At 44.2% G+C, this 27,722-nt stretch overlaps 1 protein-coding gene across 1 annotated transcript in view; it reads right to left on the bottom strand.

The window, feature by feature from the left end:
- Nucleotides 1–630: 630 nt before the first annotated feature.
- BAZ1B (bromodomain adjacent to zinc finger domain 1B) overlaps nt 631–27,722 on the bottom strand; it is a 53,680-nt gene continuing 26,588 nt past the window's right edge. Inside the window, exons 7-19 of the mRNA XM_069570786.1 lie at nt 24,233–25,934; nt 22,234–22,372; nt 21,321–21,454; nt 19,656–19,761; nt 18,822–18,920; nt 17,680–17,857; nt 15,635–15,817; nt 9,702–9,849; nt 8,539–8,686; nt 6,631–6,746; nt 4,243–4,388; nt 3,014–3,117; nt 631–2,759 (exon numbers count right to left, since the gene is read on the bottom strand). Coding sequence (XP_069426887.1) covers nt 2,402–2,759; nt 3,014–3,117; nt 4,243–4,388; nt 6,631–6,746; nt 8,539–8,686; nt 9,702–9,849; nt 15,635–15,817; nt 17,680–17,857; nt 18,822–18,920; nt 19,656–19,761; nt 21,321–21,454; nt 22,234–22,372; nt 24,233–25,934 — 3,561 coding nt within the window. The 3' untranslated portion in view covers nt 631–2,401. The remainder of the gene's footprint in view (nt 2,760–3,013; nt 3,118–4,242; nt 4,389–6,630; nt 6,747–8,538; nt 8,687–9,701; nt 9,850–15,634; nt 15,818–17,679; nt 17,858–18,821; nt 18,921–19,655; nt 19,762–21,320; nt 21,455–22,233; nt 22,373–24,232; nt 25,935–27,722) is intronic.

Here is a 27,722-nt window from a genome sequence, read left to right as displayed (position 1 = left end):
AGCTGGTCAGGAACTGGTGGTCTCGCTGCTGTCACTGGGATCACGCAGTGGCCCTACAAAACCCTGGGATTCGGGCAGGTTGCCAGCCAGCAGACCTACTCGAATCAGCCAGTCTGACCAAAGACAGACTCCCAGCGTAAAATATAAAAGGCATGAGTAAAACAAGACTGGCCCCACAGAACTGCTGAAGCGGAGTAGGTGGGAATTTGTCGTAGTTCCGCTGTGCATGGTTCAAGTTTTCCTTGAAAACTATTGTAAAATATCCAAGGCTTCCCCAAAATTAAGTCCTGAAGGACCACAAATTCCCACAGTGAAGCCTTAAAAAATTAGTTTCTTCTAATTCCTAGAAGTTTCCAATAGAATTGGGTGGGGTGGGGTGTGGGTTTGAGACGGAGACAAAGCCAGGAGAGGCTTGAAGGCCATGGCTTCGATTACCCAGGGCACCAGAACGCTGTCCTGGAAGCAAAGAAATCCAGTAGATGGATCTGACCTGTGGTTAAAAAGACCAAGCCAGAGGTCCTCTCCTGAAGAACGGCCTCCAAGAGTCCATGGGAAAACGCGCTCGGGACATACTACTGTCCACTAAGACCTCCAAGAGTACAAAGCAAAATTCACCAGAGTTGTCACTTCTTTATAAACACAAGTACATAATGTTTATTTGAAAGTCCAATTTATTACAAGTTTACCCTTTTAATGGGGCCCTTCCTCCTTAAAGACAGTTTAAAAAACAACAAGTAACTGAGGTGTCACTGAAGTGGGAACACAGAATTCTCACTGTTAACAGAAACAGACTGGCTTCCAGGGCAAGAGGCAGGGACAGTGTTGGAGCGGGGCTGTGATGCTGTGATGTCAGTGCTAGCTCCAAGCCCGGGGAGCCTGGCCGGCAGCCCTGGGGCAAACTCCCCTGGGGCAAACCCCGAGGTGACCGAGGCATGGGGACCACACCTTGCTGTCTCACTTTAACAGGCTTTAGTTCTTGGTGGACTTCTTTTCCCTTCATTTGAATCGGTCCGGAAGCGCTTAGGTGCTCACGTTTTCCAAATTCAAAGTTGACAGAAAAGAAAATTAAACCCTGTTCAGCATTTTTTATCAAAATATGCCATAAAAGGGAAAGAAGACTACAAAGCTTGGCCTATACGTGACAACTAGTGCTAGAATCACTGCGGGAAGGGCCACAGAGCCCTCCCCTCCTCCGCCCCCCGACACTGAGCGCTGAGACTTGGGTTCTTGGGGTCCGAGTCTGAGGCCAGAGGAGCATGGCAGGGGCACTGCACACGGAGGCGGTGGAAGTGGCCGCCAGGGGGGCAGAGGGACTGTCCACGAGCAGGTGGTCCCCACCGCCGGCCCCGCCGAGCCCCAGCCCACCTGCTCTAGAGAGAGGACGGGCTGAGGGAAGCAACCGGGCAAAGGAAAGCAAACACGTTATCATAGAAATCGTACTGTACATGTGCCAAAGCGAGATGACAGAGATCTTTTTACAAGATGTTCTTTATACAATATCACTGCTGAAACAAGCAACCTTTAATAACTAGAAAAGTCAATTTAAAAAAAATTAAACATTTTAAATTCTTCCTGCTTTTCTTCCGCTCCCCTAAGAGCTTGTCTGGTGTGTGGGTGGGCTGGGCTCCAACACCCCTGTGCCAGACCCCATCAAAGGAAAGGTTATACGCATGGTTACAAGCAGGGCTCCAGGCTCTGAGAGAAGTGCCTTAGGTTTTGTTTGAGGGGGCCAGGGGCGGGGAGAGAGCTGTCACAAAGAAGGGGAGGGGTTCTCAGGAATGGCTGTAGGACATGTCCCTTTACTCTACCAAGATCAACTCAACAGACCACAACTGTCTCCCGATGCTGGTGAATCCAGAACTCTGTGGCACTCACTGATACCGCCACCTGAGAGGCAGGGCGGGCGGGCTTAAAGAAACAGGACTGTGTATAAATATAGACTTAAAAAACCGACACTACCTCCCCAGCTGGCCTGATTACCCTTCATCCTTCTACGTAATGTAGTAACCCCTCCCCTGGAGACCAGAGGGCTTGGCACTGCTGTGGTGGCCAAAGAGGGAGGGACCTTAGCAAAGAAGAAAGAAAAGGAATTGGGTTCACGAGAAAAGCCTTGGACTCCTCCTGGAAACCCTCATGAAGAGGGATTAAGCCACCTCTCCCCACAGCATTTCTGGATGAAGACCACCGACCCAGCAAGAGGCTCTCCAAAGTGCGCTGCTTGATTAAGGCCCACGGAGAGTTCTGGAGAGCGTGTGAGCTCGGGTGACAGGCACTCCCGGGCTCCCCGTGACCTCCTCCCGTCCACGTTTTCTCCAGCTTCCTCTCTCGCCTCCCTCCCCCCTCCCTCGCTCTCTCCCTCAAGTCCCCCCGACCTCAGCTCCCTTACCAGGGCCCTGCCTCTCTACTTCTTCTGTCTTCGTCCCCTGGACTGTCCAATGGGCTCTGGCTCACTGTCCCCCTCATCTTCAGCAAGCCGGTCGGGAAACTTCTTGCGTTTCCTACGGACATATGGGTGGCCAGGAAGGTGTTTATGCAACAGAGCCACCAGACACTGTTCCGTCTTCACCATGCAGCTCAGCACGTGGCTGCCCCGGCAGTTGTAAAGCTCAGCATTGGTAAACACTTGCTTCAAGTCAGCAAGAAACTCCTGCACAGAGCGGTAGCCCCCACAGGAACATTTGCTCTGCATTGTCTGGAAGTCCATGGGGTGGGTGATGATGTCATAGTAGTCCTCAGCCTCATCTCTGGTCACGGGCTCCCTGGGAGAAGAACCAAATGGAGAGGTCAGCGCATCCTTGAACCAGGCAGAAACCTGGTTATCAAACCACGGACGTCATCACACATCTCACCAGAATGCCCAGCCCAGCCCACCAGCAGGCAGGCAGAGCGGGGGTGTTCACTTGTGCTCAGAGTGGACTCTGCCAGTTTGGAAGCTCACTTCCCCGCCTCCCACTGAGATATGTCCCAGGGGCTCAGCTGCAAGGCTGGCCCGCTCCCCTGGGCCCAAGCGCACCTGAAGGGCCAGCTGAAGCGGTATTTCACTATCTTGTGGAGGATCTCTTCACACTTCTGCAGTTCCAGGCTTTGCCTCCGGGAGCTCCGTTTGGTCTGAAGTACCTAGAGCCAAAGAAAGAAGACTCTTTATTGCAGGTCCGAGAGCAGAGTAGACAGGACAGAACACACTTTAAAAAGCGTTTTTATATCTGCTTAAAAAAGCAAAGAGCAAAGGTTAGCTGTCTTCTTGGAACAGAGAAGATGGTCAAGATCATCTGGCTCTGTCCAGGGAGCGCTCTGAGTGGCGGCCATCGGCCCACCCACCTCCTCCCTGGTGGACAGTGATCAAAGCAGATAACAGGCAGCAGGGGCCGGGTCCCAGCAGTCCTGCCGGGGCCAGCTAGAGAGGGCCACTGTCCCCAGGAAGCTAGCCCTCTGAGAGCAGGTGGACCTGGGATTTACAGTCACGCCGTGGATGAGTTTAAAGACGCAACTGCAGAATGCCAGGCGGGTTATGGGGACCACCTGAAGTCAATTTTATGGGGGTGGGAATGTCTGAGGGAAGAAAAGTAACAGGCACAGTTATTGTCCTGGGCTCTCCCCTGAGAAGCCGCTAAGAGGCTAAAGAGAAAGGTGGTGGGAACAGGTGTGACTTGCAGCCAGGAGCAGAGTTGAAGGGATCAGGGCCAGGCTTACAGGAAGGGCGCTCAGGGTGCCCGCTGAGCGTCCTGATGGCTTGCTTTAATGCCCCCAGCCCACATCCGACTCCAGTTTGATCTGTCAAGCTTTTTGTTCTTTAAAACTCAAGTGAAATCCAAAGCAAGACTGCTAAGATCGCACTGGCTGAGGAGCGGAGGAGAGGGTGCGTCCCTCCCATGACAACTGTCGGCAAAAGCCCCGAGTGAGTGAGGCTCTGACATTGCTGACATTCCCACCACAGAGACCCAGCCTCGCTGAGCCCCGGGAGACACATGGATACTATTTTAAAGTCCTTAACGAGTCGCAGGCTGCCCGTTAACTAGAGGAGATGTTTGCAGGCTGCAGCAGCGGAATGCCGGGAATAACTGCTCCTGGGGGCCTGCTGTCCCGTCTGCCTACAGGCCCATCCATCTGCCTTATCAGTCTCCAAAGTGGGGGGCGGGGGAGGGAGCAAAGGGGCGGCTCCACCTGTTGTCTGGTGAATTCCTGATGCTGGAGTGGGGGGTACGAACCCGAGACACTAGAGCGCGGAGGAAGAATGATTCTTACCAGCTCGTCCACCTCTGTGTCATCTGCAGGTGGAGCCTTTGGCCGAGCCCTCCTGGCGGGATGCGGCTTCTTGCCTGGCCGTCGGCCAGGCCGTGCTGTAGGGGGGATGACACCCTGCTTGCCCCGGACAGTCTTGCGCGGTCTCACTGAAATTAAACACACACATTCAGAGAAGAACTTAGGATGAAGGGAGCATGCCCACGGGAGGGGTGATGCTCTGGATGAGCAGAGCGGTGAGCCCCGCTCAGGATGGCGGGGGCGGGGCTCGTGCCATCCATTTCCTGCTCTCTGACCTCACAGGGAATATCAAGGGCAGCGGCAGCAGAAGACGAATGGGTGGATATCTTTCATCAACTGCCCAAGACCTTTGAAGAGTCTCTTTAGAAAGCCAGTTCCTTCGGTACATGCGCCCTCTGTCCCCACCCCATCCACAGGGAACGAGGGCTGGCAGGAGTCAACTGTAAACTGATTCACTCGGGAGACAAGGCCATTTGCTGATGGGTCTGCCCGGAATTCCTTCAGCCCAAGCTCAGCCTGAGAACGCATGTATTTACATGACAGAGGGAATCTGAGAGTGGAACAGATCCTGTCTCCTAATTCCCAGAGTTATCCTATAACTCACCACCACAGTCTGCTCAGCGAAAAGCTGATACCTATGTGAAGTCTTCCTCACTGAATCCAACTTAAGGCTTTGATTTCTAAAAAGCACAGACAGTAGTAGGCCAGGCCACTTCCACCAGAGCCCTGCCCAGGAGCCCCCAAGAGAGAAGAGCAACACAAAGGCACAAGACGGCCTCTTTCTTAGTTTACAACAAGCGCTCAATGTCAAGAGAGGCCAGCATCTCTCAACATTTCCCCAAGGAACAAAGCCCCGTCAGGGTTAGCTCAAGACTGCTCATCTAAGCAAACACTTCCTGGAAAATGGGGAGGGGCCCTGGACCAGAGTTAGGGGCACACAGAGGGGGCGATACAGAGAATCAATGAGCTATGTTTGATATTCTCCTTCTAGACCAAGAGGACACTTCACCAATAATCTTAGATTTTCTAAGTTCTGAGACTGGGCCAGGAACAGAGGAAGAAGCTAACGCCAAGGATGAAACACAGGATACACGGAACAGCCAGCAGCCCAGGGCTTTGAACTGCACTAGGGAACCACATCTTTGTGCCCTAAAAGGCAGAGCAGGCAAGAGGCTCTGAAGCACCAAAAACTTCCTGGATCCTTTCAGTAGACGAGGTCCTAGAAACCTGGAGAGCGAACAAGTCCTTGGAAAGAGCAATAACTTCAAAGTGGAAGGAAACCATTACTTGGAAACTAAACAATCAGTACATGGTTACATCCAGAATCCATTCACAGACAATGAAGTATCCAGATCATGACCTGGGCAGTCCTCGGCCATCTCTGTGTAACACAAGCTCACAGACTCCCAGTCTCCTTCCCTCGGATACCTGAAAAGTCATGCCTTGAGAACAAACAAGAGGAGCCCCAGAGGAACGAGAGGAACGCAGGTGTCCCAAACCGACCCCCTGCAGTGCTGGGAAGACGGAGGTCAGGGGCACAAGCCCAGAGCCCTCAGGTTTCGGCAGCACCGATACAGTAAGGACTGGGTCCGGCACGGAAGCCTCTCTCCCAGCGCCAAGTGTGATCGTGGAACTGTTCCTCTCTTCAAAACCTCATCAGAATCTTGGAGCTGTATTAACCTACAAAGAAAGGTATATTTTGCAGGAAAGGCTGCCTGTTAAAAGGCTAGACTGTAGGACTTAATGGTTTAATGAATAAAAAAGACCAACTCTCAAAGCCTCAAGAAAAATGAACGTGAGAGAATGAGTCGACAAGGTGTGGGTGAGTGATGAGACCTTCTCCCTGCTGACATCTAGTGAGAAACAGATCTGAACTTCCTAACACCTATGCCCAAACCATGGGGGAACATCTCTTTAGACTAGCAAACCTGTAGCCCTACACGCTACTGGGAAGAGAAAAATCACTGTAACCAGAGAAAAAATAACTTCTCTCAAAGGAACACTGTACCAGAGGCCAGAAGAATGCAAGGGACAGCAGTGGGCCTGGGCCCTCGTTACCGCAGCCCCACACGGAGGGGCTCAGAACCAGCAGACCTATCACAAACACACCTGGGGCCTGGAACTCCACGAGATCGTGGACCAAGTGGCCTGGCCACAATCTGATGTTCTGAGACCAAGCCACCCAACCTCCTACTAGGCAGGTAGTTAACTGGCATCTTGAAAACCCATTTAAACTACGGCAGCAGAGTCAGCCCACTGCCACAACACGGAAAATGGCACGCTGGTGTTGGGCATCTCTTGCCAACCCAGTCTTGCCAGGTCAGCTGAAAAGACAGTGAGGTTAACTATGAAAGCAAACTGAATACTCACATCGCAAACCAGCCACCTCATAATCCTCTTCCTCCTCCTCCTCCTCCTCCTCTTCTTCCTCTTCACTGCTCTCGTCATCTTCGCTATCCTCAGAGGCAGACTCTTCAGTGTAATTCCTGTGGGAGAAAATACTTGTAGAGACCATGGATCCAGGCCAAAGTGATCCAAAGACAGGTAAAGTCCCACATAAATCATGGCAACCTTTCCCTCTTCACGGACTAGACAGATTTCATGATAAGGGGAGGGAGCCTGAATCGAGGCCAGGACACAGGAAGCACAATGAAAACTTAAGCTTTAACTGCATGTCTCCTTTGCCAGGCCCCAAACACGGTGGCTGAAACACGAATGGCAACAAAAAACCAAGACCCAAATGCAACCCCACCCCTGAACACACAAAACCGTTCCTTTTGTCTTATAAAAACAGCCAGATAATGTAACATTTCAGATATAAAAGCTGTCCCCAATGCTGGGGCGGACTGAAAGGATAAACAGCCCAGACAGGTGTTACTCCACCTGGATGCCCCCTTCCAGGAGCTGAAACAGCTTGCCGATGACCGTAACATCAAAGCACTGGTAATCCCAGCTCAGAACAGCTGGTCCAAAGCCCCACCGATTCCAAGCGGCAGCCTCCCCTCTCTAAGTGTAGCTGGAATGGAGTGAGAAATAACCGAGTAATGCTGTTAGGCAGGGCTGGGATCAAACAGCTCTGTCCTTTCAAAGAGACACCAAGCCAGAGTGCCTACATGCTGCTCTTTTACAACTTCTAATTTCAACGTGGAAAACAACGGTATTAACTTTGGCAAGAGCCAGGCGTCTGCTCTACAAGGCCCTGTGGCCGGCCTCATGGGTGAGGGTGAAGGGCAAAGCTCCACCTCTACTCTCAAGGCAGGAACGACCCCAAGGAAGACAGCGAGCTGGGGAGAAACTGAACAAAAAGGCGAGATGCGACCGTATTCCACTTTACAGACATCAGAAGACGAGCTGGAGCACAGAGAAGGAATAATCCTAAGGATGCTTCCAGAAGGCAGTGCAACTTTAGGTAGACGGTGGGCAGTTTAGCCAGGTAGGAGTTCTGGGGCCAGGGAATATGCCTGCTGGGAAGAAAACACCAGAGGCAAGGATGCCCAATACACAGTCTATAACAAGCACACAAGACGGGAACAAGGGTTCATAAAATCATAAGCTAGTGCTGTGTAAGAAGAGTCTCAAAAGTTAGTCCAGGGACTTCATTCTAGAGGCAGTGGGGAGACCACAGTGTTTCAAGAGGATAGTGACGTAAGCAAACCCCTGTCTTTTGTAAACCATTCTGGTATCACCACAAAGCTGGAAGAAGAGGGAGGAAAATATGAGGTCGAGTTGAGACGCCCCTGGAGGAGGCCAGATGAGCGATGCAGGGGGGCCGTATAAGAGCAGGAGGCTGACTTGCAGACAGCTAGACACTGAACTGGTAACATTTGGCAATACAGAGACAGGGGAGAGGAAGATGTCCAAGCTGACACCAAAATTCTAACCATGCTAAGGAAGGAAAAGAGTAGGCACAGGTAAGGAAAGTAATGAGTTTCATGATTTTTAGCAGCGGGTGGCTGCAGAAGTCATCAGAAATTAAGAAGTGGGCAAAGTGGAAGTAAAAGACAGAGGGAGATATGTTATTTGAAACGAAGGGATGACCAAGAAAATATAAAACATGGCTGGTAATGAAAACTAGAAATGTCAACAATAAGCTAAAATTAAATTAAATCGGAGCCCTCTGAGCACCACTCCCCCACCCACTGCAGTACCTTAAATAAGGGGGCTCAGCACACAAAAGATGAACTTAAAGCTCCCCAGCATCATTCAGTTTGAATAACTGAAGCTCAAGTACAACAGCTACTTATCAATTTATTTGTTTTTAAAAGAAGAAGTTCTCACCTGCCACGGGAGTTGCGCCTGGCAGTAGCAGGCTGGCAAGCTGGGCACTGCCACTCACCATCTGGTACTTCATAGAGGGCCGGCCTCAGACAGAACAGGTGGAAGGCTTTATTACACTCGTCACATAAGATCAGCTTGTCATCCTCACCTGTGAGGAGATAAACATGTACAGCATGGTGGGAGCATGGCCACAGTCAGTGACTTGTAAGAAGGAGCTGCCAGCCTCAATCAACCCCACAGAAGAAAAAACTTGCCAGTGCAGTGCGGCCCCATTTTAAAGAATGCAGTCATCTTCTGAAAACAAATGTAGTATTAACTATACTACAGGTAATTTAGGGTTTGGGGCTTCTAACTTGCATCCCCAAATCGACTCAGGGCCAGACGAGACAGTTAACATACACTAGGAGGCAGCAGAAACTCAAGCTCCGGCAGGAGATTTCCCTGCCCCTCTCCCACTAAGAAATGAACCCCTGACAAAGTATACCTTTCTGCCCTCCTTCCTCTGCCCCGACCAGACAAATGCGTCCCAATTCATATCTATTATGGTTTGGTTTCCTTACATTTGAAAATACACCAAACCATTTTAAATGATCGTTTCCCCTCTCCAACCTTCAGTTTTTAGAGCAACTAAATGACTTTAGAGAGGTCTTTTCATCCTTGCAAAGTATATCCTAACCTGTCACACAACAGCTTTAGACACTGAGAAGTCAATCTCTGAGGGGCTTTTAGAACATAATGGGGCTCCTAAAAGGCCCAGCATTAAACAGTCCCACATGCTTCCTTCTGTAGGATCCAAAATAGCAAAGTCCAAACTTCTTCTTCATAGCATCCAAATACTGCCCTCTACTGGCAGCACCACAGATGAGTAAAATCCAAAGTTTAAATTTGGGTTAAACTAATTTTGCTCCCTAGAGAAAACTTAAAGCTTAGCAAGATCAACTGTTCTTATTTTATACTCAAAACTGAGGCACAAAGGGCCTGCTCTGATTTGTGGGCATGCGACTTTAAAGACCAGCATTTTATGGACTCTCATAAGGTGAAATCTGTCCCCCCACATCTAAAAAACCCTCTAGGGGAAAAAAGAACTTGGAAGTCCACGTGCCTAATACACTCAGATAAGCCACTGTGACTTAAATATACCTTTCTTTCTGACTTAAATATACCTTTCTTTCGACAAACTTTGCATCGAGCATTTTCAGCTGACATATCCCATTTGATACAGGCATCAAGCATCCCAAGTAGAACATGCATTCTGGAAAAAGTCTGAGCCTCACGGATAGCTGTCTTCCATTTTTCCAGAGCAGATGCGACCTAAACAGAGACCAAAGCAGGCCAGCATTACTATAATGACCGCAAAGACACAGAATGTGGACCTTTCACATCGTATTGACAGAGTATACACCGAGAGAGGAACAATATTAGGTAAAGATACAAGAGAATCCTGAGTATACTCACCTTCTAGAGCCCCTCCGGTCTAACCTATTCATCTTACAGAAGAAACCAAGGCCTTAAAGGGTGCAAAAAAGCTGCCAAAGGGCACACAAAGAATTTGGTGGTGGGGGGCTAGGGGGAGGCAGGTGACTAGAGACAAGTCTCTTCTAGTGAAATCCACTTAAAGACTCAGTGTCATTTAAAAGCAGAAGCACCACACTGTGTAAATAATGCTAGTATGCAGCAGTGTCATGGAGCTAACAAAACTGTGGTCAACCAGAGTATCAGTTTCTGCACAATATGTGCCCCAATCCCAGATAACAGGGCCTAGAAATACTGTAGAAATGGATCATTCTACAGCCCTTAAAGTGTGAGGTGCAGGTATGTGGCATTTCCCTTGACTTGCTCACCCGCTTCTAACTGAAGTGACAACTGTGACGCGCTGGAGGTTGGCCTGGTTTCATTCTGGGCAGTTACACTGTCTCCCGCCATCATCAGAAAATGGAAATTAATTTAGAATTAGCAAAAGGGTTGTGAAGGACAAAAATACAATTAAGAATTTTCAACCCTCTCAATAAAACACACATTCTGAGGCAGAACAAAAACACCATTTTAGAATAACTCATGTATTTGTATTGCTGTTTTATTAATTGAAAGGTGATTTGTTTGCAGACACTTTCAAGGCACTTATAAAGCTTAAACGATTAAATGGCATGATAGAGGGCATCACCCTCAACAGTCAGACAACACAGGAGCTGGACAAGGTGACGCTTCGACAGTCCACCAGGAGCTGAGAGCCTCGCGGAGGTCATCCCGCTATCAGTCATGACTGAACCAAAGGCAGACCTGCCGGCTACTTTTACAGTCTGGCTAGCTCCAGCTGACCGACACCACCCCTGATGGGTTTTACTGCCCTGTCGTAAGCAAAAAAGGCCTATTTCAAGGAATAGTCTCTCTCCTGTAAGAAAGCCCATATGGCCTTTTCACGGAAGGCCATAGGCTTAAAACAGAGCTGCCGAGGGAAAAAGACAGTTGAGCTACTTCTGCAACCCTGGTGTGGAGGAGGACGGAGGGGGAACAAAGGCTGTCTTTTTCTTACAGAAACCAAGAGCCTTGTGTGTGTAAGTTTATGAACAACAAGGGTAAGTAACACAAACACACCAAAAATATCTATTTAAGAGGCTGCTCAAGTTCTAGTGAAAACTGACTCATTCCTTACTCCAACTTGCAATGCAGATATTTCAACATCTGCCTCTGAAATACAATTTCCTTCCTTCCCTTTTCAGAGTGCCTCAGCAGGATGTAAGATATACAATCACGGCTGCCTCGCTGGTCTTCAACCCTAATGTAATGAGAGCTGACGTGCGGTACCAGAGTCTCCTACTGTAGTAAAACTTAAATCTTCTTCATTCAATGGAATATAAATTTAATAATTTTAGGTTCAGTTCCTAAAAGAGTGTTATTGAGAACAGCCAGGGAACAGCTAAAATGGGCTTTGGTGTCCTCTAGTGGTCAGATGGACACAAGTTATCAACATTTAAAAAACATTTCCTATCAATTAAAAATCTGAGCACCTAGCACATGTGGCCTCATTAAAACAAACAAACCAAAACACTGGAAGAGACCTTGAGAATAAGCTTATTTAAACCTCATTTTAAAAACAGACTTGAGATACATATTAATAAGTTCCCCCTATTAAATGTATAGTCAATGGCTTTTCACATATTTACAGAGGTTTATAACTATCAACATAATCTTAATTTTAGAACATTTTTATCACCCAAGAAAGACTTGCCCATTTCCTATCCCAACCCTAACCCACAATTCCCTACCCTATCCCACCACTTCCTCAGGCCGAGGCAACCACAGTCTTCCTGTGCTTTATAGGTTTAACTATTCTGCCGTTTCACACAACATGTGGCCTCTTGTGACTGGCTTCTTTAACTGTGAGCGTGTTTTCTAGCTTCATCCACATCCCAGCATGAAACAGTACTTCATTCCACTTAAAATGCGGAGTAATCCATCCATGTTGTTTATCCATTCATCAGCTGGCAAACACTTGGATTGCTTCTGCTTTTTGATAACTCTGAGTAAGACTGCTATGAATGTTTGTGCACATTTGTATAAATGTTCGTTTTTTATTTTTCGTGAAAAGAAATTTGTCCAAGATCTCAGCAATCTGGGCCAGATCTCCTGATCCCCAGTCAGGCGCTGCTGGTATTTGTACATTAGCTCTTGTTTTACCCACTGTGTTATTCATCCAGACCAGCCTCGTCTCAAGTTTACTTCAGTTCAGCCGCTCAGTCGTATCTGACTCTTTGCGACCCTAGGGACTGCAGCATACCAGGCTTCTGTGTCCATCACCAACTCCTGGAGCTTGCTCAAACTCATGTCCAACGAGTCAGTGATGCCATCCAACCATCTTATCCTCTGTCATCCCCTTTGCCTCCTGCCTTCAATCTTTCCCAGCATCAGGGTCTTTTCCAATGACTCAGTTCTCTGCATCAGGTGGCCAAAGTATTAGAGTTTCAGCTTCAGCCTTAGTCCTTCCAATGAACATTCAGGACTGATTTCCTTTAGGATTGACTGGTTGGATCTCCTTACAGTCCAAGGGACTCTCAAGAGTCTTCTCCAACATCACAGTTCAAAAGCATCAATTCTTTGGTGCTCAGTTTTCTTTACAGTCCAACTCTCACATCCATACATGACTACTAGAAAAACCATAGTCTTGACTAGACGGACCTTTGTTGGCATCAAAGGCCTTGTCTCCAACCAGCCTCTAATTTCAAGAACAAAAACAACTGGCACTCAACATTTTAAAGAACATCTTAGTCTCCTCCCATTGCACAAAATTCCAAACAGTCTAGAACATTAAAAAAAAGAAAAAACCACATTATCCAAGACTTAAAAACAGATCAACAGCAGCTAGATAAAGTTTTTACAGTCAACACAGTACCATCAAGTAAATCCTGTCTTGCAGTACTGCCAGGAAGCCAGACACACTATTCTGATGAAAAAGTCAAATTCTCTAACATATTTAAATCAAGTTGGGCCCTAGTTAGAAACAGCAGAAGTGTATATAACAAAATTAAGGGGAAGCCAGCTTATGGGCAAGCCACCATTAATTCCCTTTACCTAACACTAAAAAGACAACATCATATAATGAGGCATCAGACCATATTCTTCCAAAAAAGAATGTTTATAATGGAAAAACAGATAACCGGCTTGTCAAGACAAATGTATCCAAAGTAAACAGAGAGCCTAACAGAACCCAGGATTTCGCCCAACTATAAAACATCTTTCCCACTAAATGCAAGAAAATGAAATAACCATTAAATAATTGAAATAATTGACTACCACATGAAGGGATTTAAGAGATAATCTACTTTCACAAATAAGGAAACTGAAGCACAGATTAGAAACTGACATTAGCTCAATGCAACAGCCTAGTGCCAGCTGAAAAACCCTGGCCCATGCTAAGTGGAAACCTTCAAAGCAAAGGACAGTGGAAAATTTCAGAGCTGTGGCAAGGCTGACCTTCGGTGGGGAACTGCAGGGCATAATGCCATTTTAATGGAGAACATTGTTGAACTACTTAGTCGGCAACCTAATTGATTTTCCAAGAAACTCCTCCATGTTTTCCATTTGTGTGCTATGTGTCTGGGCCCCAAGGTTAAAAAAAGTGCTCATATTTTCCTCCCCAACCAAGCTAAGAATCGTCTCATATGACAAACTGAAAAGAGGTTACTTCACTATGGGGTTGAATACCAAAAAGGAACTTAATGAGAATGCTATATAGCTACTAGTTCCCAATGAGAAGAAAATAATATGAGTAAAGGAATGGCAAGGAAAGATCACATCAAGGAGGAGACTGTTCTGAATAGAACTGGGTTAAAAACAAAACCCATGAAGCATTCAGCAACGCTAAAAGTACGCCTAATGAGAAGAGATTTAGCAAAGGAGAGTATGAACTGTCTGATTTCACCTAGAGGGTACCTGGATGCTGTATTCCTGTAAGACAATGACATGTGTGTGAAAGCTGCGTCTATGTCATGAATTAATAGTTAAGTTTATCTAACTTAGTTCACTTTATTTAACCTTAGTTCTCTGCTCACCTCTCACCTAAAATGTTTCTTGTATCATATATCGCTCTCAGTCTTAGGAAGAAACTCGGGGGGAGCATGACAACTGTGTACAACTCCCAGAGGAGCTCAGAGAGCAAACGCATTCCAGGTCAACTCAGAGGACGAAACAAGGACCAGTGTCAGTGATGAGAGGCAACTCCAGCTCAGACTAACACTGTGCCCACCCCTCTCCACAGCCTAATTAATTTCTATTTGTTCTTTAAAATCCAGCTAACAAGCGTTAAGTGGCCCCTGGATCCCTCACAGGCGAGCCATGGACTGGCCTTCCTGCACACCTGTCACACCGCTCTAAGCATCTCTCACACAGCTCTTGAGGGCAAGGACTTCTGGCTTCTGCATATCACCAAAACCCTCACACTGTGCAGTGTGACCGGCAGAAGCAAGCCAGTCCCAGCCACTATCCAGAGGAATACTTTCCCTTGTTTTCACTTTTCTCCCTCCCCTCCTCTCTCCCTGCCACTTGCTTCAAGCTTGGTCAAAGAAGACAATCTTCCTTGATAGAGGAGGAGCTTTCTTTGCCCAGTGTGCACAAGTAGTTGTGTTCCCTGAACAGAACCTCCAAACAAGCTCTAAAGGCCCACAGAAGCATTATTCACAATAGTCAAAAGGGGGAAGTGACTCAAGCATCCACTGATGGACCGATAAGCACAATGCGGTCTATACACACAATGAAATATTACTCAGTCTTATAAAAAGAAATAAATTCTGGCACATGTTACAACGCAGATAACTTCGAAGTTGTTAACTAAACCAGTCACAAAAGGACAAATATTGTATGCTTCCACTTACATGAGATACCTAGAGTACTCAAATTCATAGACACAGAAAGAAAATGACAGCTGCCAGGGACCTGGGGGAAGGATGAAGAGGGGAGCTTAGTGTTCAATGGGCAGTTTCAGTTTGGGAAGATAAAAAAGTCTGGGGATAGATGGTGGTAATAGTTGCAGAACAATGGAAATGTACTTAATGACACAGATTACATGTGAAAACGGCAAAGCTGTTCATTGTGTATATTTTACAATTTAAAAAACATTAAAAACCACCACCCTTCCAAAAAAGGCTTCCCAAATGGTCAGTGGTAAAGAGTCCATTTGCCAATGCAGGAGACACGGAAGATATGAGTTTGATCTCTGGATCAGGAAGGTCCCCTGGAGGAGGAAATTGCTTGGGAAATCCCATGGACAGAGGAGCCTGGAAGGCTGCAGTCCATGAGGTCGCAAAGAGTCACACACGACTGAGCGCACACATACAAACATCTTTTTAAAAAGGGAATTTGCTTTGGTAAAGGTAAAAGGTGTGTGTGTCGGGGGTTGGGGGAGCGTCTAACACCGTATCCAGCACTGTAGGTAGGGCTGGGCTCCACAGACCAGTTTGAAAACAACATTTGGAGAAAGGGACAAAGATCAGACACTGGCTCAGGAACAGTGCTTATGCAGCTATAAAGCACAGAGTTAGACCATTTTAACAGCAGGTTACATACTTCTACAGTCATAAAACGACACCTTCATTAGCTAAAATACCTTTGCTTCCTCTGCCATTTTTTTCTCTTCATCCACCTCTTCAGTCTTGGCTGAATCTTCGCTTTGGAGTTTTCTTCTCTTCTGCTTGGGAGCCATGAAGCCTTGGAGAAACTTCTTTATGACACTGGCTTGAAGGGCGATCACACATTCACCAAAATCCTTCAGTTTCTCTAGTGAGATCACCTACAAAAGAAGATTTCAAGACTAGACTGAGTAAAAGGCCAAGAGAAAGATGAAAGCAGTCTATCCTCAATTAAATTCAAATCAACCTAAACCGAAATTGGTCACTTAACATTAATTTAACTGGGTGCCTCAGTTAAACGGAAGGCTTATACATTTGAAAGCAGCCAGACTACTTGGACATCCCTGATGGAAGGGCCCCATGAGATGCTGGAACTTGCTCTACTTAGGGAAGTTACTGAGCTCATTCATTCACTCAGCAACCTAGTGCCTACTAAGTACAAATGACAGTCTCAAGGCAAAGAAAACCAGAAGCAAAGTAAAAATTTACCAACCTACTAGCTTACAAACTATAAGCCACTAATACATTTCAGATGACGCTCTCATTGAAGCCTCACATTGATTTTATGAATAGAGAAATACAAGCTAGATCACTTTGATCCAAATTATGTTCTACCGTCTCAGTCACACAATACAGGCTAATTTAAAAGTACCCTCTTATAACTACAAAGAGAATCAAAATATGGTCCACTGGAGAAGGGACAGGCAAACCACAAACCACTTCAGTCTTCTTGCCTTGAGAACCCCATGAACAGTATGAAAAGAGAAGAATGATAATAATCCAATGTTAGCAAGGTATGGGTCTGGGTTTGGCACAAAGTAGGTAACTGATAAATACTTGCTAAATAAAAAAGCAATTGCAATATCTGAAACTGGCAGAGTCCTTTTGGTTGAATAATTCCTATTAAAAGCAAAAACAAATTTGAACAATAAATATGTTTCAATCCTTTTTCCCAGGGAATGTACCAAGAACTCATAATAGAGCTAATGAAAAAAAAAGTTACATATATAAGATGATATATGATTTGCTGATTCAAAGAGCAAAGAAAAAAACAGAAGCCTGACAATAAAATATTTACCATATCAACTCCACGGCTTATTATGCACACCAAAGTGATACAAAGACTAAAAGAAATGGAAAGTTCCTATAAAGGAGGGAAAACTGGGGGGGCAGGGGGATCCCCAACTGCTCATAAAAATCATATAAATGTTAACACATATAATGCATATGAACAATTTGAAAAGACTCACCAATACTGATATTTGGAATTATGTAGACTTCCTTATTTAAAGTTAACACAAAAATTAGCCTGCCAGGCTCCTCTGTCCATGAAATTCTCCAGGCAAGAATACTGGATTGGGTAGCAATGCCCTTCTCCAAGAGATCTTCCCAACCCAGGGATGGAACCTGGGTCTCCTGCATTGCAGGCAGATTCTTTACCATCTGAGCCACCAGGGAAGCCCCACAGCAATAACTGATGGACAGTGTTTTCCAATCTTTTCTCCAGCTTCGATACCTAAACTTATCTAGTGTGAAACACGTTGTCTCTTGAACTGGGTCACCTATAACACTTTAGGGTCCTTCTGAGCAGTAAGTGACAGAACAATAAATGTACCTTCACTGATATTACCTATTTAACAGCATGAGTGTTGCCCAACACAAGATTTATTCCTAGAGAATGGACAAAAGCAGGATACACAAACGTTTCCTACCTTAAAGCACAGGCATCACATGGGAATGGACAGGTTAAATAATGTTATGTCTATGACTTCTGGACTAGTTTTCTTTTAACCTAATAAAAGCTCTTTTTAAACAAGGGTTCTGAGCCAACTGTAAGATTTTTCTGGAAGCCAGCAGACGATGAAAAGGGAAAAATATTATATGTACACAGAGAACTTAGGATTCCAGATGTGTCTTTCAAAATAAACATATGATCCCCAGGGTCATCTACGGAAGCCAAGAAGAGTATCAGGGAATAATTCCAAATTAACAGACTTCAAGGGTATTTTCCTGATGGTCTTACCCGAGCTTCAAATTCTGAGGTTTCTTCCACATAACCAAGTCCTCCCTTCTGTAATCTTGTAGCAACTTCAATGAGATCACTCCGAAGAAAGTTTAAGAGCTCCTGGTTGCCATCACAGGATTTTAGACCTAAATTTGGCTTCCGGGCCAGATGAATAGAATGAATAATGTCCTGGTACCTAGAGAAGTTGAGGGAAAGGGGAGGAGGAGTAAAGGAATTTAAAGAATGATCTACAGATTTCAATGACTTGAATGACATGTGTTATTACTTCTACAAGACTGATTTCGATCTTCTTAACTCTGCTTTTTAATAATCTGTTTCTTACACAAATCTCAAATTTCTTTTTCTTGACTCTTTTAAAAAACACACAGATTGTATTCTGCATATGGTAATTCCAGGATCTTGTGTGTTTCTTTACCTAGCTCTCATTCATGATACCTTATTTGTGTGGGTTTTTTTAAACTTTATTTTTTTACCATGAGTTTCTTGGAATTGTATCTGTGGAAATTCTTTGAGGCCTGGTTTGAAGCTGTGCTCTTCCAGAGAGAATGTTCATTTGTACACTCTCAATTCCCCCCATCCCTCATCCCCTGGCAACTACTAAGCTGTTTTCTGACTATAAATTCGCCTACTGCAGATGTCTCATGTAAGTGAAGCCACACACTGCGTGGCCTTTTACGTCTGGCCTCTTTGACTGAGCATGCTGTCCATCCATGTGGCAGCATATTTCAGCACTTTGCTCCTTTTAATGGTTGAGTTTACGCATACACCACATTTTGTTTATTCATCCATCAGTTGATAAAATTGAGGCTGTTTTCATTTTCTGGCTGTTTTGGATACTGGCAGAATACTTGTGAATACCAACCGATGCGGAACGGTGTTTACAGGCTGCCTAACTCCAGTGAAGCTCTCGGCCTGGTATGCGGCATGTTAGTGAAAAACCCTGCTACCCTGTATCCACATGCTTTAATAGCATAATTTTCCAAATAATTATGAAGTGTCAAGAAAATACCAAACAACAAGAACACAAGAGGGTTATAGGCTTTTAAAATTTTACTTAAGCTTTTATGGCTATGTATAATATGTATGTATAATAACTGACACAGAAAAGAAGATGTGAAGAGCAAGATGAAAACCCTTACCTCTTCTCTAGTCTCTCTTTAAGCTGACTTTCTCTTATTCCCTGAGGGTGAAGGCAATTTAGCAACTCATCCAGTTCCTTCTGACTATCACATAAAAACCTGCAAGGGCCAAAAAAAAAAAAACTTGTTAACTCTGTGTGTGTGGCGGGGGAAGGGGGGGGGGGGCGCGAGGCGGCGGCGAATCAAACACTGTGGTGGTGGGAGTGGGAAAGCAGAATTCCAACCTTGCTCAGAAGCGAAACAATTTACTGTTGCCATAAGACCTAGCGCTAACTTTATCCCAGGATACTGGAGCCAATGTTTCTGCTAAAATGTGATGAGGCAAGTGTACAAATTCACGAAGTTCACTCTTGTCCCTACCCCTTTAAAGAGTAAACTTATATCCAAAACCAAAGGTGAGCACAACCAAAGCAGCTGATGCGATCACAAAGTAGAAGGGACCCTCTCCAAAACCTAGTTCCCAGCTTAAAGCAGAATAGGCACACAGGAAGATTAATGGCTGTATTTATAATTGTTTACTCTTTAATAGAGATGAAAATCTTGCTCTATTCCCAAGCAGACTGAAAGGCATTTTCAGTGCTATATAAGATCTATCCTATAATATAGTTACATTACAACAGAAAAATAAATCCTAAACCTTAAAGCAAACAAATATATTCTTATAAAAAATAATCAAGTCTGCTTTTAAACCAATGAACTTACATATCCAAGAAATCAGAGTCACACAAAATGCTCTCAGTAGTGAATAACTAACTCACTGGTGTCACTGTATCAAATATTTTCTTAACACTGAAAACGAAAAAGAAAGAGCAACCAGATGAATGCTCACATTACCATAGATTCTGGCCTTGTTTGGGTATAGTGGTCTCGACAGCGATTTCTGTTGCTGGGCCGTGCTGTGTGTTCATGCTTACATTTTTGCCTAGGTTTGCTTTCTTACCTAAGAAAAATGTATACGTTAGGCTGAACACAGCGAGTAACTCCACTCCTAGTCTAAGCAGTACATAGACACTGCCTATTGAATATATCCACATGTACAACAGATGCTAATTTCTCTTAAACATCTTACAGACAGCACAGTATCTGAGATAGTTGCTCTCTAGACAGCTGAACAGTTGTACGGGTCAAAGTTTAAGAGCATCACAACTTACAATGGAGAGAGACGACTAAGTATCTCAGAGCACATAAATAATCTGCTCCTGGTACATGATGATGTTTGGCACAAAGGTATCTGTCGTGATGTAGACACAACTGAAATATATAAACTACTACAAGTTTAGCCCTGGAAGTGGCTGCAAATGTCAAACAGGATGAAGTTTTTTGTAAACCAGCTCCTGTACCTGAATATATGACATTACTAGATTGACCTAAAGCCAGCATTTGAGGCTTTACCTAACCCTACAATTGGTTCTCCCCCCTGTTCCCATTCTCCCGCTTTAACCTGCACATCTTCCCTGCAGATTTCACATGTAACCCTCTGTCTTTTCCATCAGGGGGTTCTGAAGAAACCCTTCCAGGCTGGAACTAGACAACAGGAAGGAGTAACATCCACCAGGATGCTCTAGTGAAGAAATACGGATGACAACCTCCTCTCAGGGGAAACTGTAACTGTGGGACTGGATTTCTAAAAGTAGCCATTAATTTTCTGAGACACATAATAAAACCATAGTCCGTCATCCCACTGGAATCACTCTCAAGTCTGAAGATCCTCACTTCACACCTGCTGCTCTCACCCGGATATTTACAAAATCTGCCCAAACTAGATTTTTCTACTAACAGCCACATTTGGACACACAACATAATTCAACATGAAAAATGCCTTATATTTGAAGTTTAGAGATATACATTAATTTCATTATTTAACAATTTTGTGAGTTTAAAATCTGGACTATGAGTTTCTCTAAAATGAAAGAAAATACTTTTTAAGGAGCAGTTTTCATTAGGTTATTATAAAGTACAGCTGGAAAGAAGCTTATGGATCATCTAATGCAATGGTTCTCAACAGAACGCCAGACTGCCTCTTAGGGGACATCTGGCAATATCTGGTGGCATGTGGTTGTCACTAACGGCATCCAATGGGCAGAAGTCAGAGATGCTGCTACACAACCTACAACGCATAGGACAACCTCCTGCTACAAAGAATTATCTGGCCCCAAACGTCAACAACAGTGACACTGAAAAAATTTGATCTAACCAGCTGGTATTTTTAAATTTAAAAATTTTTTTCTTTTAATTTCTTTCTTGGGAAAAAAAAAGAATTACCTTAATTCCAGCTTTTGAAGTACCCACAAAGAGACTCCCCAGGGAACAAAGTTTGAAAACTACTTGTATAAATATAATGCCCAAATATCCTAATACTCAAGTTTTACAAAGCTGGTAATCTAAGTTTTCTTCCCTTTTCTAGGCATTTCACATCTTCCCACCTCACTCAAATAATTCTACCTAAGAAGATGATAAAGACAGTCTTGAGCAGGATAAATAACTAATAGATATACATACTCCGGGGACAGTAGTCCTCATCAGGAGAGTCTGCGTGGTCTTTCCGGTGATGGCTGAATCGGTAGTCAATGCTGTCATGGACCCAGCCTTTCTCAATGAACAAACCTGGAACTTCATCTGAGAAGAGCCAGTATCTACAAATCACAACCACATGTTAATATAATAATAAAACACCGTGAGCACAGGGTAACTTCCTTGTTGAGCAAGATGATTACAGAATGTCACTGAACATTGAGCAGATACAAATTCTAAAGTAAAGCACAGCATACTAAAATTTGAGAATTTGAGATTCACTTCCTATCTATAATTTTTATGACTACTAATATTTCTCTGCTTTAGGTTCCACACAATGTATGCAGTTAAAATATCTTACTATTTTTAAAGACTTCTATTAGGATTACATTTCTCCTACCACAATTAAAGCTTCCTATCTGTTGAGTCTTCAAGGACAAGGTCATGTCTTATCTAAATTCATAACCCTAGCAGTTGGCACAGTAATATACAAATAAATGTGTGATGAGCAATTCTGTGTCCAATATCCACAAACGGGGAAGCCTGTCTAATCTTAACACTAACTAGCAACACTATAACAGCCCTGCTGCTGCTGCTAAATTGCTTCAGTCGGGTCCGACTCTGTGCGACCCCACAGACAGCAGCTCACCAGGCTCTCCGTCCCTGGGATTCTCCAGGCAAGAACACTGGAGTGGGGTGCCATTTCCTTCTCCAATGCATGAAGGTGAAAAGTGAAAGTGAAGTCGCTCAGTCGTGTCTGACTCTTAGTGACCCCATGGACTGCAGCCTGCCAGGCTCCTCCGTCCATGGGATTTTCCAGCCAAGAGTACTGGAGTGGGGTGCCATTGCTTTCTCCAATAACAACCCTAAGAGATGATAAAAACTGAATTTAATAACTCACCGGTTATGGTTTCGATCTGTACCAATTGGAGTCCTCCGCATGACTAGTTTCGCCTTGGCAATTCCTTCCTGGAAAGCCTTCTCAGCAGCTGCTTTGTGTTTTCGTATTCGTTCTTCTTCAGCTTCTCGTTCTAGTTTCACTGTTGAAGGTAAAAAGAAGCAATAACTAGTGAATCTTACAAATTTAAATAAGGAGTGAAAAGTGCCTGGTATAAAGTAGATATTCATCAAACCTTCATTTCCTTCTCTTTATTCTGACCTGTTGTTAGGAAATAACATATAAGGCACCAATTTCTATCTGGTCCTTCTATGGTCTTTGAATTTCAGTGACGTCTCAGCCATCAACTCAGTGTAAAATCTGTTTTCTCCCAAACTTAATGTCTTATTTATTTTATAATAAATTAACTTTATTTTATTGACAATTAACTTTAAATGTAACCTGAAAATAGTCCTCAGGTGGAATTAACTGAAACATTTTCTGACAGGACTAGCCACAGGGTCCTCAAAATGATCAGGATGAATAAGACCAGAATAGTTATTTCAAAACAGAATGTATATCAGTGCTGAGGAATTTTGAAAAAAAGAACTGAGAAAGCAAGAGCAGAGAAGCATTGGCAGATAATAGCAATTACTGCCTACTTAACACAATTTATCAAGTTATTCAAGTTCACACTGTCAATGATGAAAAAATTTTTTAATCCATTTATTTGTGGTCATTCCTAAGTTTATTCTATCTAGATAGAAATCTCCCTCAACAAAGAAAGCAGCCCAGGAATTTTGCCTTTTAAGTTTTTCCACAACTGTCACAAATTCTGATACTGTAAATAAAGGGTACTGCTATTTACAATGCCAGAAATGCTACTGCTCTACTGATTGTAACACTTACAAAGCAGCAAGCAACTGGAAAATGCATCAGTCTAGAGATGTTACTTTAAAAAATTAAGACAAATTTCATCTATTTAAAACCAATACAGGGAAATGCCTAGGAGGTACAGCAGTTCGGACTTGGCGCTTTCACTGCCATGGGCCCTAGGTATATACACCCATGAAAAATGAAAACATATGTTCCCACAAAAACCTGTACAGCAATGCCTGTAGCCAGAGAGTAACACAAAACAAACGGCCAAACTGACAAACGAAGAAACAAAACGTGGCGTAGCCGAACAGTGAACAATATTTAACCGTAAAAAGGAATTCAGTGTTGGAACATGCTATAGCCTGAACCTTGAAACCACAGTTAAGTGAAAGAAGCTAGTCACACGAGACCACATATACAACTCCACTGCTATGATGTAACAGAATAGGCAGATACAGAGACACGGCCATGAAGGCTGACTGCTTAGGACTGGGCCGGACGGGATCATGGTAACTAAAGGGCATGAGGTATTTTTCTGAGACGATGAAAGTGTTCTAAAATTGATTGTGATAAAGACTACAAATATCTGTGAATATATTAAAACAATGAACTGTACAATAAACATGGATGAGATGTATAGTGTGTGAATTATTTTTTAATGAAGCTTTTTTTTTTTTTTAAGTTCAGACTTAATGGTGATAGAAAGCCCCCGGTTTTTATTTCCTTACATCTTAATAAAGGAAAGATTAATATCTGAGGTGGTGACCAAGCTGAGGGCTTCAAATACTTTGTCATTCAATTGTTACAGCAATCTTGAGCATATGAGGATACACAACTTGCTCAAAGAACTATAGCTAAGTCAGAGGTGGGGTTTAAACTCAGGTTGGCCCATTCCCAAGTCATATGTTGCTTCCAGCACGTCTCCTTGTGGATTTGGTCCTTCACTAGAGCCAGAAAAGATGCGACCATCACACTAATCCAAGTCAAACTACGCCTGTCAACCAGAACGCCTGGCTGAACACTCCTGCTAGACTCTTACTCACGGGGGGTTCGGGTTATCACACACAAACTAACCGAACAGTTGTGACACATGAAGGCACTGCCATGACACCTGAGCGACCTCCGTCTTTCCACAAGATTTTACCTTTCATTTCTCTCTCCTGAATCTCTCGCTCCTTCTTAGCCTGAATGGCAAGCAGTCGTCTGCTCTTCACAGCACTGATCATGTCTTCAGCTTCCGTATCTACCTGGGGCTCAAACTTCACGACTTCTTTTTTCCTGTCAGCCTTGCCTAGCCCATTCTCCTCTTTTCCATTTTCTTTGTTCCGGGCTTCCATTTCTTTCCGCTTCTGCTTCTCTGCTCTCTTCTTATCATTCTCTTCCTTCAGCACAGCAAGCCGCTCCTTCCATAGCTCTGCAGACATCTGCTGCCTGGTCTCCATGTGATCCTGCACGGAATACGTCATGAGAATCCGGTGGCAGAGGGCTGTCAAGATCTGCAGTTTCTCTTCTGATGTGAGTTCAAAAAATTCAGAGGTCTCCAGCTTTTCTAGGAACTCATCTTGGACCTCATTGTCCTCGAATGACGCAGAGTCTTTATTGTCATCTGCGTCTGAGCCCTCACTATCTTCCTGAACGTCAGATTTGCGCAAGCAGAGCCGAACCAGCTCTGACACAGAATGCAGGGTCAGAGGGATTTCCGACAGCTTCATTCCCAGCTCACCATAGTCTTCTGCTATTTCGTCTTGTAACAAGGTCTGCAGGAGAATGACCAACACTCTATTCAAGTATAAAAAGCCACCCTTCTCTGCGCTCAAGGCTTCCATGAGGGACACGGCAGTGATGGGATACTGGGCATCTGGTAGGAGTAACCCGGAGTAACAGCTCAAGAACTCCACCACCATGGCCACGTCCCCAAAGAGTGTGTTGGGCAGCCCCTCGGGGGTATCTACCAATTTAAATGTTGGAAGGGTTTTGCCAGTTAACTCTTGGTCCTCGTACCGCTTCTGTTTCTCTAGTCTCTCGAGCATTTCTTTCTCCCTCCGCTCCTTGGCTTTCTCCTTCAACTTCTCTTTCAGCTCCTCTCGTTTCTTTTTCAGATATTCTTTGCGCTGCTCTTCAGACATAGAAGCCCACCTCTTTTTGTGCTCTAGAAGCTCGAAGCGTTTTTGAACAATACCCCGCAGTTCTTCCGGGAGGCGCGCTCTGTCTTCGCTGGAGAGGAGACGCGCTGTCTTGGAGATCACGCAGGACAGAGCGCTCTTCTTGTCCTCCCTGTCTTTGTTTTCTTTGTAGTAGGCGATGAGGTGCAGGGCAGCGGGAGGCAGGTGTTTATGAGGCTTGCTAGAGGACCTGGGGGTGCCCCCGGAATTCCGTGGGGCTCGAGTCATCTTCTGAGTGCCTTTGGCCATGTCCAACAAAGTCATCTGTTTCATTTTGGTTTTAGGGGTCTTCAGGCCCTTCTTGGGAGATTTCGAATTCCCTGCGGATTTCTGTCCGTTCAAGATGCCTTTGCCTCTGCCCTTGGCTTTCAAAGGTTTGTCACTGTGCTTCCCCGACTTCTTGCCAGGTGGGCCTTTCTTAGGAATGTGAAAGTTGGCATGTAGCTTGTTGGGCGACATCATCTTCATCACTTCCTCCAGATGCTCCTCTGGAGATTTGGAATTCTTTGAGTTCTTCACTTTGAGTGGTGAGCCGTTCAAGGATTTCTTCAGGTGTACGTGACACCATAACTTAGGATTTAGTGGTGAACTGAGAGAAGAGTTGTCTGTTTTGGATTTCTTTGAGGGCTTCCTGTCCGGAGATCCAGTATTCTTCCTCTTAGTAGATGGGTTGAGAGTCATATACTAGAATTTAAGAAGAGAAGTAAAATTAATTTTAAAACCTAATTTAAAGAAATACTATTTAAGCATCCTAAAGGCCCTCTTCCCATCCACTCAGGTAAAGCTACATATTCATTCTCTTAATGGACACTCTGCCCCTGAGAAAACAAAGCCATGAATGTTAGCTAATATTTTATTTAGCCGTATCAACACATAATTCTCCTAACACCAAGACTTAAAAATCTATACTCCAGGATGTCCCTGGAGGTCCAGTGATTAAGACTCCATGCTTCCACTGCAGGGACACAGGCTGGATCCCTGGTCAGGGAACTGAGATCCCACATGCCATGCCACATGGCCAAAAAAAAAAAAAAAAAAAACAAAAACACACCTATAATATTAGGCATTTCTGTTATGAGACTACTTTCTTACATATAGATTTTGAGCCTTTAAATACCTTAAAGAAATCTGTGAACTCTTTCCCTGGAAACATACAAAAATCATGTACACAATTTCAGAGTCCATGGGACCTGGATTAAGGACATCTGATCTGGATGATAGCAACATCTGAGAAATTTTAGTATTTACTGCTCGAGACAGATTTGGATTTTTATCTTTTAAATTTCTGTTACAACTGGCGGTATTCTGTGCTTAGGATGAGAGAAAGTATACCATCTAAGTATTTTTGTTTAAATTCAGAAGCATATTTCCTTATTAAGAGTATCAGTAAATATATTAACAACAAAACACTGCTCATAAATAGGAAGCTCTCCTGATCCCTGGCTTCACACACCTCAAGAACCCATTCCCATGAATACATTATTAACTACAAGTCTGATAAGTTTTCAACCTCATACAATTCTCTCCTTGATTATCTTCTCACATCTTTCAAATTCACTCACTTTAGCACCCCAACTCCGCAATCCTTCAATCCTAGCAGAAACGTTAATTCATTAACCCATTAATTCTATCACATTTTTACCAATCTCACTTCTTCATCCTTTACCCAGATTAAATTCCAGTCAGTCATTCCAATCAACCTTGCATGAATCTACAGTTCCCTTGCTCTACTGTAACTAGTTAGTCCTAGCCTGCATATGTTCAGCTTAAACATGACTAAAATAAAAGACACAAGGACAGTGTGCGGACTTACTTTAGATCTCCACCTTATCCCAATCATACAGAATTACTTAACAGGTTAGAACCCAGTCAACCTGTCATGATACCACTGTTTCTACTTCAGTGTTTATTAAAACAAAAACACTGCTGATTTCAGTATTTTGAAAGGCTATAACTACAGAGAGAAAAGCCTGGCAGTTAAAATAAACTACATGAAATAATAACCAAGCAATGAAAAAGTACCATCAATCTAAAAAAATTTTACTGTTTTAAGTGATTAGGAGAAAGACTAGGTAACTCCTAGAATACTTGATTTCTATTACCAAAAGCAGTTAAGCACACAGAAGGCACTCAGACACTCAGAAGAGTGTAACTTCAAGTTTCTGCCTTTAAAGGACTAACTTATGAAGAAGCAGGCTGGAGGCAGTGGAGAAGACAGACGGGGGAGATGAGGCTACAGAAAAGGAAACCACTGGAGACCATCAAATACGAAATCAGGACCCTTGAAAAGTCAACAGGGAAACGGCTATGGTGAAGCAAGTCTCAGTGATCATACAGAACACTTATGCTCTTGTCAGAAGTAAATAAAACAGGTATAGTAAAATTTAATAAGCTGTACTACAATGCCAAATAGGGTTTAAATATCAAGGGTATATGATCATCAGAGAAACAAACTCACAGAACCTAAGTCAC

The sequence above is a fragment of the Ovis canadensis genome, chromosome 24 (assembly GCF_042477335.2).
Source record: "Ovis canadensis isolate MfBH-ARS-UI-01 breed Bighorn chromosome 24, ARS-UI_OviCan_v2, whole genome shotgun sequence".
In the NCBI taxonomy this organism is placed as follows: Eukaryota; Metazoa; Chordata; class Mammalia; order Artiodactyla; family Bovidae; genus Ovis; species Ovis canadensis.
The sequence above is the reverse complement of the archived record's forward strand: the minus strand, read 5'-3'. Positions and strand labels throughout refer to the sequence as shown.